This window comes from Neolamprologus multifasciatus, chromosome 23 (genome assembly GCF_963576455.1).
Source record: "Neolamprologus multifasciatus chromosome 23, fNeoMul1.2, whole genome shotgun sequence".
Classification (NCBI taxonomy): Eukaryota; Metazoa; Chordata; class Actinopteri; order Cichliformes; family Cichlidae; genus Neolamprologus; species Neolamprologus multifasciatus.
The window spans coordinates 10157132-10170618 of NC_140460.1; the positions used below are offsets into that span (position 1 = coordinate 10157132).

A 13487-nucleotide genomic window follows, 5' to 3' on the forward strand; every position below is an offset into this window, starting at 1 on the left:
CGAGAGTGGGAAGGAAGAACGCCCTTTTAACAGGAAGTGCTCAGCAACAGAACCAGGCTGGATTAAATCACAATATAATTACAATAGTCCATCCTCAAAATAATAAATGCACAGACTAGTTTTTCAGCGTACGAGTTTTCTCCTATGGTTAATGAAGGCCAAGATAAAGTGTCTGGTTAGACATCTCGGACGTGGCCGCCAACATTTGGTTTTAGAAGTGAAGAAGCTTCTCGGATGAGAGCCGAAAGGTCTTCAAGAAACTTGAAGAAGTCCAGTCACTTTCTTTCCAAGCTCCCATGACCTGGATCACCGAGAACCAACATTGCTCTTGAAGTTGGACTGAAGTTAATTGGTTGCTGGGTTGTCGCTGTGTATAATCTGGCTGTTGTGTTCACTCACTCATACTTTGTGTCAGTATGTCAGTGCAGTGGCTGCTGAAAACCTTGCTAAATGTTCTGTGGTGCAAATATAACCGTGGAAAACCAAAGAGGCAGTCTGTCTTCTGGTAAAATTACATATTAAGTTTATTTTTTGAGGAACCTGGCAGAGGAAAACAGACCAACGGACATCAACTGTTAAGTGACTACATTATACTTTATTATTCCTGTGATAAAAAATAATTTTGCAGAGGCAGATGGGGAGAATCCCCACGCCTTGTCATGCCTCTCCATGCAGCCTTGCAAATCGCACCCAGTATATAATGGCTCTGTTAATGACCTGTTTTCTCTGCACTGCAGAGTCGAATCATGCTTAATGATAAACACCTACAAGTTTAAATCTGTTTATAATCACCTTCAGCTCTCTGAAGACCTCCACACATCACGTTCTCCTCCTCCACTGTTTCCACTCCAAGGAGTTAAAACTCCAAATATGAATGAGGCAGGGGGAAAAAAGTGCTCTTCTGCTTCTAGAGGATTATTTATTCCTCTTTGCAGGCTTTGTGGGAACTGAAATATTCCTCCTCAGGCTGCCAGCTGAACAGTTACCCACAGAAAGAGGGAGAGACGTGTGTCTTGTCGTGCTGGTGTAATGATAGTGGCTGCTGGAGAACAAGGCCCCTGCCACAGCGTATTATTTGATTGAGCTGCTGATGATAGCCCACGCTGCCTGGCTGTGTAATTAAAAGCTTTCCTTTGTGTTCCTCAGGTTCCCTGACAGAGCTCCAGGTGATTGTAAAGTGAGAGACAAGCCTGCAGAGTTTGAACATTACTCAGCGCCACCCCCTCCTCCCATGACGGGAGCAGACCCCGACTGCAGACACAGAGCTGCTGCTGCCACCCTCAGCCACAGACCCACGTCTATTTCTCTCGACCTCACAGAGACTGCCCCCCCTCAGCCTGAGGACCACAGTCACACAGACCCGCACTCTGGACCCTGGAGAAAGCCCCCTGCACTAGAGAACCCTCTGCCTCCACCCAGATGCCCAGAGGTCGACTCCCACGAGTCCTCTGCCGGTTCCCAGAGTGAAGGCTTAAACCTCTCTGATCATAACTCCGCCTTCAACCACACCCACGCTGTTAAAGGAGACTCTGAGCAGGGCAAAGGACAAGGGGCAGGACATCATCTCTCAGCCTTTCCCTCTGCGTCCTCCTACAGACCTTCAGGGCTGGCCAGCATGGAGGGGCACCGCTCACCATCTCCTCAGTTTTCCCCACAGAGACTCAGCGACAGGCCTCCGGTCTCTCTTCAGGATGAATTCTCAAACAGGTAACGTTTGGGCGTTTTTGTTTGTTTTTTTTCCCCCACACATTTCAAAGCTCCACATCATTCTGAACAGCTACTGTAACTCCTCCGCTCATCACGTCTTTATGCTTCAAGTACAAAGGGGCTCATTGAGAGTCGCTGGCTCTGTAGAGTCAACATGTGAGTGCTATCAAGGCGCAGTAAATTAGAGGGATTCTCTGTAGTTCAATGCAGGGCACAAGCAGTTCTGAGATTATTCTGCTCAAAATGTAAACGGCTCCATTTCTCAAGCCCCAAACATGAAACTGTTTGTTCATTTTCTTGATTCGGACCTAATTGATATCATCTGTAGCAAACTTATGACTGTACAGTACCACAGAAAGTGGTGGGAGGAGTCCAGAGGTCTCGGATATCTGAGCACGCTGGGCATGGAAAAAATCTCCTCTGCCATCATGCAATGAAACTTTAAATCAGCTCATGGCTGAGAGAACCACATCAGGATGTTTTCTTCTTGTCTAAGTGGAAATTTTCTTCTCTCTCTCTTTTTCAGGATGGAGCATGTGATAGAAAACCAAAGCTCTGCAGTGAGGAAAGTGCCCATCAGGATTGTGCACTCGGGAGGAAATGCAGAGAAGGAAAATACACCGTTTTTGCAGCACAGCAGCCCCCCTGCCATTGAAGCCGAGGGGCACACCGTGACTCAGCTCGGCAGCCTCGGAGCTGCAGGTCAGGACTCTGTCTTCTGCGCCTTCACCAGGCAGAAGGAGCCTGATGGCGTCCCACACCCTCAAAAGCAACAGATGCCCCAGAGAGACGCATACATGACCACTATAGGAGATCACCTCCAACCGCCGCCACCCACAGACGTGTCCAGCAGCAATAAATTGGCGACGAACACAGGAGTGTCCAAGGCAGAGGATCAGAAAAGAGAGGAGCTGGCCAGGGACATCATGGGGAAGGATAAGTCACTAGCAGATATTCTGGATCAGAGCAAGATGAAGACCACAATGGACTTGATGGAGGGCATCTTCCCTCAAGGGGAGCAGCTAGTGGAAGAAGCTCACCAGCGCAGGAAGGTGCAGCCGAAGCAGACAAACTCCCGGCCCGCTGAGGAAAGGTGAGCATCGAGGTCATCCATAGGCACTACTCATGTATGCTGTCACCAGGGGGCAGTGTCAGAAGAATGAGGAAGAACCGGGCTGTTGGTTCTTTAGCCTTGTTCCACTGCAGATAAGACAGCAGAAATGATTCAATCATAATTGAGTAAAACTGACCACTACAAACAGAGTCTGTGAACTTTTTAAAACTAAATTTAATTTGGTGAACTTGTCTTTCACTTTCATTGGCCGAGAAGCTGGCTTGAACAATCAACTTTCAGGCCTTTGAGTGCATATCTGACATAGTTTTGTTTTTTGTGTCACTTCATGTCGCACTGGTAGCGTTGCAGGAGCTTTAAGCCTGTACTGGATTTTTTTTTTTAAAAACTGAAAAAACACCTCGTGTATCCAACTTCCTGTCCTCCTTGTCTTCTCTGCACTGCTTCATGTGTTTGTAAAAGTAAATTATTGATGATTATAGAGTCTGCGTGCAGGCAGAATGCTGATTGGTTGAAAAGTTGGCTTGAACAGGAAAAGGAGTGGCAGCTGTATTAACTACAAAAGGGAAGAAGGATGGAAAAAATCCTCCTGTGTGATAAAACCAGCAGGAGAAGCTCAGACGGCAGATGATGGTCTTTTAATTTGAAGCTATAACAGAGCAGTGGCTGTTACTGTTACTGAATGTGTTACTGTAGAATTTGCATAACCAAGCAAATCACAGTGCTTCATCTTTAGTCTTGTGATGCTTGGAAATGTGATTTGAAGGTCTGAGCAGCACAATGACATTTTTCAGACTTTGGTTCAAGTTGCCCAGTTCGAGTTGCCCAGTGTTAAAGTCATTGGCATTTCTTTTTTTTCTTTTTTTTTCTCATGATTACAGCTTTAATAATCTCACTCTACTCCGTGTTAGTGTGCAAAAAAAGGTTTAATTGTTCCGATACTTACAGACTTAACTGTAAATCTGATGTAGGGGTGAACTGTCCCTTTAAATGTTTGTATTTCCCTCGCTACAAAGCTGCTCCTGTAATCAATTTGAACTTTTACTTACAAGCAAGCACCCACATGAAGTCGAGAAGCTGCTTTTATGGCATATTTAAACTTGTGAGTCAGTCACTTACCTGTTTAACACACCTTGTTCAAACTGATGAGTGTGTCTACATATACTTGTTAGTCATGAGGTGAAACTTCCTGGAAAATGCTCTTTTCATGCTTTTTTGCATTTCTGAGTTTCTTACTGAATTTATTTCAGGGAAAAGGAGGACAACGTGGCAGCAGCTACCTCGATGGTGACCAGCTCTGCGTATTACAGCACATCTGCTCCCAAAGCTGAGCTCCTTATTAAGATGAAGGGCATGCAGGACCAGGAGCAGGAGGAGGAGGACTCTGAAGATGAGCTGGACAATGATTTGGCCAATAAGAAGGTACCAGAAACCAGAGTTTGCTAGTTAAAAAGCTTTACCCTTCGCACTGTTTTGGACTAATCTCTGAGCTTCATCTTTTTCTGCAGCAAGAGCTGATCGACAGCCTCAGCAAGAAGCTCCAGGTGCTCCGGGAGGCCCGGGAGAGTCTTCAGGAGGACATCCTGGACAACAACGCTCTGGGAGAAGAGGTGGAAGCTCAGGTCCAGCAGGTCTGCAAACCCAATGAGCTGGACAAGTTCAAGATGTTTGTGGGGGACCTGGATAAAGTGGTGAGCCTTCTGCTGTCCCTGTCGGGCCGCCTGGCCAGAGTGGAGAACGCCCTCAACAGTCTGGAGGAGGATGCTACGCCAGAGGAGAGGGTGAGCAAACCTTCAGGAATTATTTTAGATAAAGTTCCACTCCAGGCACAAACGAGTAGTGGAAAATGAATGAAAGAAGCTCAGTGTGAGTGTTCAGCTGGAAGAGGTCAGTTAGTCTATTTCATGAAGCCACGCTAAACTTGACCTGCATGCTAAGAAAATTTTGCAAGTTACATGTGATTGAAGTACAAAAGAATTTACCATATGCACTTTTTCAGATTTCCTCCAGTAATAAAGCATTCAGGGTACCAGTGCTCATTTCCGTTCCTCTGCATCAGGGATGTCAAACATCACGGTCCACATCCAGCCCACTTTAATCAGTGATCAGTGATGCCCTCTCTGCCGGTGTACAGTAGTTAAACTACACATTTAATCCCTGAGCTTTCTTATAAAAAAAGAAGTGCAATTTTAACAGAAATCTGTCAATATAACTCTTTGGGCTTAATTTTAAAGAATTAAATGTTTATGACTTAATTACTTTGGTGTAGTATTAATGGCCATGGAGGAGGTTTTTATCAGTAACTGCAGGAAAAAGTACAAAACTTCTGAAAATAGAGTTAAAATCCAAAATCTCTGTTCTCTGTCACATTTCCCAAAGCCATCCAGTGGGCGGGACTGAAGTCTTTGCTGGGCTGATTCTGGCCTTATGTTTGGCACTTCTGCTTATATCAGAGTTGAAGATAAAACGCTGAACAAAAGCAAGATTTTGGCTTTGCGTTGTTGTTACTTGGAGTGGGTGTAATTGATTTGGTTTTGGTGTTTAATATTGTTTTTCAGCCCTGAAAGTTTTGTGTCTGACTCCATTTTATTCATATTAATTTATGAAAGCTAGAAAAGGTAGAATTTTTTTAAGCTATATTTTTTATGTACTTTGAGGGCCTGTAAATCTATTAAAACAATTTTTTAAATCATTATATGAATGGAAAGTTTTGCATGGCTTCCTAAAATGTTTCAGTTATTGTATTGAGTAAGTCAGATTTGACTAATACTATATGTATAAATAAATAGGCAGTACTTCAGAGGCTCACACAGGATGCAGTGTGTGCTGGGCTCACCTGAGGACAGAGGACAAAGGAAAGTAGATCTATCCTGAACTGTTTGTTCTCATTACATCAAGAGCTTTAAGGCATCTGTGGAGCTACTGGAAGGAAGATTTAACAAGTTGAAGCTTTTCTTTGATGGGAACCTCCAAACTCAAACAGATGCTGCACATACAATTTAACCAATCCCTTAATTAGGATATTAATTGGTACAGTTTTTGAACTTTCACCATTCAAGACTTATGGGTGTGAAAGCATGTTTGATCCAAATGAGGCTCCAAATAAGGTCACATTTGATTTAAAACTGGCTTTTTTTGTTTAATCTTGTTTTTGCAATGATTTATTTAGATGTATCGATACCAAATGAATAATTTGATATGGGATAGTTAATATACATCCTTTCACACTCTCTCTTTCTTCTTCATCAGCGTACGCTGATTGAGAAGAGGAAGCTGCTGATCCGACAGCACGAGGATGCAAAGGAGCTGAAGGAGAACCTGGACCGCAGAGAGGGTGTGGTTTACGAGATCCTGGCGAGCTACCTGCAGGAGGACAGCCTCGCGGACTACGAGCACTTTGTGAAGATGAAGTCGGCGCTCATTATCGAGCAGCGCAAGCTCGAGGATAAAATCAAGCTGGGCGAGGAGCAGCTGAAGTGTCTGATGGACAGCCTGCCCATAGAGCAGCGGCTGGCCCTCTGAGGAGGACAGACACTGCTGGGTCTGAGAGTCACGTGGTTTCTGCTGCACATGAGCCCTGTGGCCAGCAGATGGCGGCATAGTTAAGAAAATCTGCACATAAACAGCCTATTTGGTGCATTTTCCTGACTTTGTGAGCATGTGTGTACATCGCAACCACAAAAAGCTCCACAAAACTTTCTTTTTGTAAAGATGGTGGTATTTTTTTTTGGGGGGGGGGGGGGGGGGCATCAACCAACCACTGTACCTAATGCCCTTTTATGACATTTTTGCTTTTTTTTTTTTTTTTTTTAGTAATTTATTATAGCCTTTTGAATCTGGAGGAGACAGTATTTTATCTTCAACCGATTTAGCTGATGCGTGCTACGCACTGAGCATTTAAGAGTATTTATCAAGTATAAATAATGTCACGAGATCTGTCAAATCTGGCTAAATATGTCAGTAAATTCATCATTCTTTACCTTTTACACTCAAACTAGTGGCCTTTTTAAAATAAAATACCCGTGCCCCTGCTTTCCTCACTGAAGAAACATTTCCTCGAGATGAAGATGCATGCACCTGCAGAGAGAGGAGAGTGTTTAACATCACTAAACAGAAGCAGCACTTGACGTCCAGGCTTGAATGGTCACATTTGAAGTGCGCCGAGAACCACTGCACACACTCTTCAGTCCACTTCTGCAGGTCGCATTATTCAGAGCGCTTTTTAGATTTATTCACAGGCAGAAAAGTGTAAAACTCCACAGGATGATGTCACCATGTACATGTTGACCAGGTGTTTCTGTTTCGTCTCCTCACGTCACCACAGTTTTGTTTTTCATGGTGCAGAAGTTGAATCTCAACACTAAAAGATGTTCAGGTTGATGATTATGCAAACAGATATGGATAAGAGCTTCTTTTTTTACCTTAACCTTCAAATTTCAGACTCTATGGATTAAATCTGTCTCCCAGATACTGGAGAACTTTTTTTTCCCCTGCACATTTCAGTTTGTTACAGTTTCACACACTTCGTGCACTTCTACATCCTAAATGTCTTAAAAACTTCATCAGCTGTGCTCCTTTCTGTCAAATAAACGAGTCTGCTGTAGAGTCTGACTGAGGTCTTCTTCTCTCTGGTGTCATTCATTAACTCCACCACACCTTCCTCTCTCTACTGATAAACACTCTTACATAGCAGGGAGCGTATTTAACAGCCCCGTCACGTAACCAAAGCTAATCACACTTCATCGGAAGGATTCGATCTTTATTAATAAAGTGAGACGCATCTAGGTGAGTCAAATAATTAAATATTATTAGGAGTGGTTTAAAGATTTGAATGAATAATCATTAACTACAGCAGTGCTGGCACAGACAGGTATGTACGGCTACAATAATACGAGCTCTCACCTTGTTTCTACTGTAGCTTTGTTCCTAGTTTCACAATAACTGGCAGAACTCTGTTTTTGAAACATCAGAAGGTAACGTCTTTCTCCTTAACGTACTGAATCTGAAGATGTTAAACTGATCGTATCTTAGCAGAACTTAGTCAAATTAGTGACCTAAAGTGGAGATGTGTGGCTTTAAGTGCTGTCTGTTATTCTTAAATATTAATAATCTGAATATTTGTTAACATATGCTTAATGCCTGTGTCCAGCAGCTGCTTTATTATAAAAGTCAATCAATGTCCACGCTGTTAACGTAAGGAAACAAAGACTACCTTTAAGAACGTGTGCAGTAGTTCCGGATGAGTGGAGTGAATAAAAAGCTAAACTACTAACTAATATAATAACATGTAACGCTACATTATCTTTGCATACATACAAAACATTTTTTTTAAAGGATTTAACCAAGCTGTATATTCAAAGGCAATGTTTGCATAGTTATCAAAATATCTTCAGCAACAGGTTAAATATTCTAATACACTGACTTCGGTCACTGATTAGTTTCTGTTCTCTGTATTTGACATGAGAAGATGTTTCTGCTGTAGCCAAAGTTAGGACACGCTCACATTAATATGAGATAAACTAAATTATCATTTGAGAATAAAAAAATTGTAATAAAAAGCTGGAATTAACTGAAGGTTTAATGGGAACGGAAAGCTTTTTACATAAGTGGAAAAACATTTGATAAACAGAAAAGGTTTAAATTATGAATAGAAAAGTTAAACGTAGTTGGGGTTTTTATTTATATCAAATGAGACTGTAAATATGTGTGCTTTCTCTCATGTAGTCTTGTTCTTGTTGACCTGGACCTGAGTGCAAAATTTAATTTTACATCCTGTTGAAGTGACAATAAAAATCCTACAAAAATATCATTAGCTGTTGAAATGTTTCAGGCTTGACAAAATCATGGATAAAAGGTAGAAGCTGTGAGTGAACAGTTGATATTTTTATCTGAGAGCATAGATTAAAAGATCAAATCGATGCCTGATAATATGGACGAACAGATTAGATAAATGTTTATTACAGTTTTTCTCAAAAGTTTGAACACATTTCCAGAACCTGTGGCTCAGTTTCTCACAGCTCCAAACATATGATCCTGGTCAAAAACTCCTCAAGTATCTTGCAAAATAAAATGCATCAGTTTTCACCTACAGCGTGTATGTATAGCAAGAAACACTACATAGAAAATCAACGCACAGATGCAAAAAGTTCACAGCAATATTTAGAAATGGTTCTTTATTTGTCAAAGTGTTCACCTGAATTTTTTTTTTTAAAGACACAAACTGCAGTGAAAAGGAAACTTCGCACTCCATAAACGTTAAAGAGGTAAGTATTTTTCAGTTGCATTGAATAGATAGAATAAACTGTAGGAAACTAAACAGCAGAAAGCAGAAGAGAAAGAACAATTTTAACATAAACCAGTGACACACTCCGGGGCCTGATCAACCCTGGCAGGGCCTCCTTGGATGAGGGTGTCTAGTGATAATGGCCGAAACACCCGATGAATCCAAGGTCCACTACTGACGACGTGTCAGATCTCTAATCCCTAAACCTAACCAAGGAAAAATGGCAGATTAGCCTGGGTAAAAGAACGAAAGTTGAGGCACACAACGATGTTTGCCGCTGGTAAAGTTTCTGGGCTGCTTTTCCTCATAACAGCAATCCCCCAAGGTTTTCTCCGTTAAAGCAAGGGATTGTAACATCTAGTCCTTTACTGAATCAGTTGGACAAATAATGAGTTAAAATATTTTTTTGAGTGTTCACTAAACATAATAAAGAGCGACACTTGAAGTAGTCATTAAAAGTAATGGAAAAATTAGTAGCTTTATAAATTATTAGCCCTAAAAAACAAATCAACTTATGGTTAGCTAAATGTAAAGACTAAGAAAATGATGAGCTGAACCTGGTTCAGGTCTAGTTTAAAATGAGTTCTTTTATATGGTGCTAACCACTTTGCAACCCAGCTTCTAGCTTTCATATGATACCACTGTCTTCATGTACCACCAATGACTGCAGAGGGAAATAATATGCTGCCTTAAATGTGGTGACCAAACCCTTTAAAGGTTCCCTCAGAGCTCTTTTCAAATCAAAATACCCTTTATGAATATTTAAGAATAATGCTGTAGTCTTAACTTGTACATGAGAAGCGCACAGGTCATCTTACGGCCCTGTGTGTGTTGTTGTTTGCAGCAGGAGTGATGGCTCCAGCGATCGGTCGCTCTGAGAATTAGTGGTCACACTGGACAACAATGCTTTACCTCACTCACACGGCTCACTGGCAGTTCCTGGGCCTGATAGTCGGATTCCTGGCATGGATCCTCACCATGACCACCGCCGGCCTCAACGAGTGGCGTCTCTGGCGAGTAGGCAATGCGTCCATCATCAGCTCGGGCGAGGCCTGGGTTGGTATATGGAGGACGTGTTTCTACAGTCATGTCCTTCCCGATATGGAGAACTGTCGAAGCATCAGCATATCGGACAGCTTTCTTCCCGTGGAGATCCCCGTGGCTCAGGTGCTGATGATGCTCGCGGCCATCTTTGGTCTTGCCGGGAACATTTGTGCTGCAGTGGCGGTGAGGATGGTCTACTTCTCTGTTGAAGATCGCAGGAGCATCAGGCTGGTCTTCCTGCTGGCGGGGGCGCTGTACTTGCTCACAGGGACGTCCTCCTTGGTGCCACTGGCATGGAACATGAACTCTGTGCTGAAAAACAGCACCATAGACTTTCCTCCTGAGTTCCAAATCCCTGTTCCTCCTGTCAGCCAGCGAGTTGGCTCAGCCATTGGAGTGGGCCTCTGTGCCTCCACTGCCACACTCTTAAGTGGCCTGCTTTTCCTTTGCTACAGGTACGCTTGGCGGGCCGTGAGCACAGCGGGCCCTGGCGACCAGCTCAATGGCCCCTGGACAGTGACAACACTGCCACGCAAATCAGAACTGGTAAATAGAGCAGGCATGGATAACGCTGCCTTTCACAGTGAATAAAACTCAACAGAATAAAATCCATGAAGGGAGACTGACTTTAGGCCTTTTTGTTTTGTTTTGTATTTTTTAAAAAGAGGCTAGGTTTGATACTAGAACTAAAAAAAAGACTGACTTGCCATATCTCAACCAGAAAACCAAAACAAAGAGCTAAAAGATGCTAAAATTCCTTGTGAACATACAAGGGATATTGATCAATTGTACTTTTATCATTAAAAACAATGATTTCATTGTACTGAAAATAAAAGCCAGTGACTATTTACCCTATAGTTTCTATTTTAGGTTCATGTGACTGATTGAAGTTCAGGGATGGCTGCTTATCTACAAAAGTAATAATAAACTTTATCTCTGTTACTGAGGAGTGGTGTGTATGTGTGTGAGTGTGTTAGTGGCCTCGGCTTTTATGTAAGAACTGTTATGATCAGTGTTATTGCCACACAAGCCCGTGGGAGGCGACATAACATTTCAAGGTGTGGCTTCTTAGGAGTCCTGCGTGAGGAGGGGTGAGAGTCGGCCAGGTTGACCCGCACACGTGACCTGGGTAGGAGGCTGACGAGAGCAGGCATGTGAGCGTGAAGAGGGGGCTGCTTCATTGGGGTGATTGTTACCATGGAAGGCACTCATACACACACTGGCCCTGTGGCTGGCTCTACCTCTCTGGAGGCGGCTAGCTGATGGAGAACAAAAAGCCCTCTTCAGACAAGCACAGCACTCAGAAACGCAAGGCTCAGAAGTGGATGACCAGTAGAGCTGCTTTAAATACTGCAGAAAACTACTATTTGAATTAGGTGTAACCAAATTTTATTATTAAAAAAACAGGCCTGTAAAAAGTAGTAAATAATTATTTGTCTAAAATGTTCGTCTGTCTCCACAAACCCTAACTACCTATCTCATTTGTACTGTACATATCCTTTAGCAGATAAAGCTGTTGTGCTTTGTTCTCTATCTTTATCATTTACGATGTTTTATGGAGGAAAACTGATAAGAAGACTGATTGCAAATGTGTCATATCAAAGTCTGTAGAATTAAACCCAAAGGTAACCGCAGCTGGATAACATCTCACCCCATTATATGAGATTTTACTTGCAGAAGACCTGGAATAAAACTCTAGATGAACAATTATATTTTAAAGCCGCTGTATTTTCCTGAAGAATTGCCACAATACCCAGTGTCAATGTTCAGTAATCAACACCAAAATCGTTTTATTACTCTGTGCCTGTTCATGTGTTACCAGCGGTGGAAAAAACGTTGTCTCAAAATTTTGATTAGCAATTGATAGCTAAAAGCCTTGGTAAATAATTACATTTGCTTTCTTATATTATTACCAATTAAAACTCTTACCAATTAATTAAAAGTTGAAATATGAAGCTAAAAATGCAGATAAAATGTTGTTAGCAAAAAGGATAGATTAGCAGTTGAAATTTTTAGCTTAAAAATAGGTATTAAACTGTAGTTATAAGCAATTGATGATTTAAAATATGAGTAACTTAAAAAAAATAGATGAAAGAAAGGCTAAACGTAATACTTAATAGTAAACGTCAAGTATATAGCATTTTTCTCAAAGCCCACGCTAAAGTTCCGGTGTTCTGGGAATCCATCCTACCTGGCAAACCATCCTACCCGTTGTTTCTGCGCATGCGCACAACACGAAATTCAGTGGCAAATTGTCCTACCTTTGTGAATATTAGCTAGAAAATACTCTGACCGGTAAAATTAACTGCCAAACCATCCTACCTTTGTGAATGTCACCTACAAGCATACTTAAACTGCTAAAGTTTTGTGGCAAATCGTCCTACTTTTGTTAATCTGAGCTAGAAGCATACTTTAATAGCTACATTTCAGTGGCGAACCATCCTACCTTTCTGAATATGAGCTAGAAGCATACTTTAACAGCTAAAATTCAGTGGCAAATTCTACTTTAACTACACTTGGTAGTGATTCCTGTGCAATTTTGTATTTTGCTGATATTTATGATATTAATGAACTGATATTCTTTATATTTAACTGTGATAAAATATAATTATTGCTATTTCACAGTTGCTGCTTCAACACTTTACCAGTAAAATCGAAACATCAGGTGCAGAAGATAGTTAAATGGTTTTGTTAATGGTTAAAATAGAAAATCTTGCTCAAGAGTGACTCATGTATTGCAAAACTTTAGTTTCCATCATCTAACATTGAAACAGAAACTTGGATGATCTTTATCTCCATCTGAACTACCAGAATGGGTCATGATTTGGGTCATGTTTGCTTATCAACCCATCTACACAGGTTTGTTTATTTGCAGTCGGATGCATTTAGAGTAAATTATTAACGACTACAAGACATATAATTTTCCTTGACGTTTCAGTGGCATTTACAGTAAACAAAGCAAAAGGAAAATATCTGCAGCTGTTTTTATGCCTCCCTGATGCCCACACATTGGGAGACTATGTGGCATCGGAGGAACAGGAGGTTCCCTCTCAGTGGGCCTCAGAACCACCTCTTCAGGAGCAAAGTCTGGCATGTCATTGGCACCTCAGGTAACATATGCTCCTGTGACAACTTCATTATCTCTCATTAGCCTCATCCTATAAGAACTAACTCCACAGACATGCACCAACCACGGAGGTTTATAAATCCTCATCCTCCCATCCAATAACACGTTATGTCAATGTACTTTGAGCGTATGTAAATGACACAGACAGTTATGGATGGCAGAGCGCGGTGGCACCCTCTGACCTCAGCAAATTTGTGTAATTATGTCAGCTTGTGCTACATTCTTCACAGTACACAGTGCCCATTAATGCGTTC

At 41.8% G+C, this 13487-nt stretch overlaps 2 protein-coding genes across 7 annotated transcripts in view; both read left to right on the plus strand.

The window, feature by feature from the left end:
* shroom2a (shroom family member 2a) overlaps positions 1-7387 on the plus strand; it is a 44627-nt gene extending 37240 nt beyond the window's left edge. For all 6 annotated transcript variants that reach the window (XM_085151700.1, XM_085151701.1, XM_085151702.1 and 3 more), the window contains 5 exons: positions 1147-1707; positions 2234-2800; positions 4030-4201; positions 4288-4560; positions 6029-7387. In XM_085151700.1, coding sequence (XP_085007826.1) covers positions 1147-1707; positions 2234-2800; positions 4030-4201; positions 4288-4560; positions 6029-6301 — 1846 coding nt within the window. In that variant the 3' untranslated portion in view covers positions 6302-7387. The remainder of the gene's footprint in view (positions 1-1146; positions 1708-2233; positions 2801-4029; positions 4202-4287; positions 4561-6028) is intronic.
* Positions 7388-7672: 285 nt separating this feature from the next.
* On the plus strand, positions 7673-11462 carry cldn34a (claudin 34a). Its single transcript, XM_085151766.1, has 2 exons — positions 7673-9042; positions 9907-11462. The coding sequence occupies exon 2, from the start codon at positions 9966-9968 to the stop codon at positions 10695-10697; it is 732 nt and encodes a 243-aa protein (XP_085007892.1). The 5' UTR covers positions 7673-9042; positions 9907-9965; the 3' UTR covers positions 10698-11462.
* The last annotated feature ends 2025 nt before the right edge of the window (positions 11463-13487 follow it).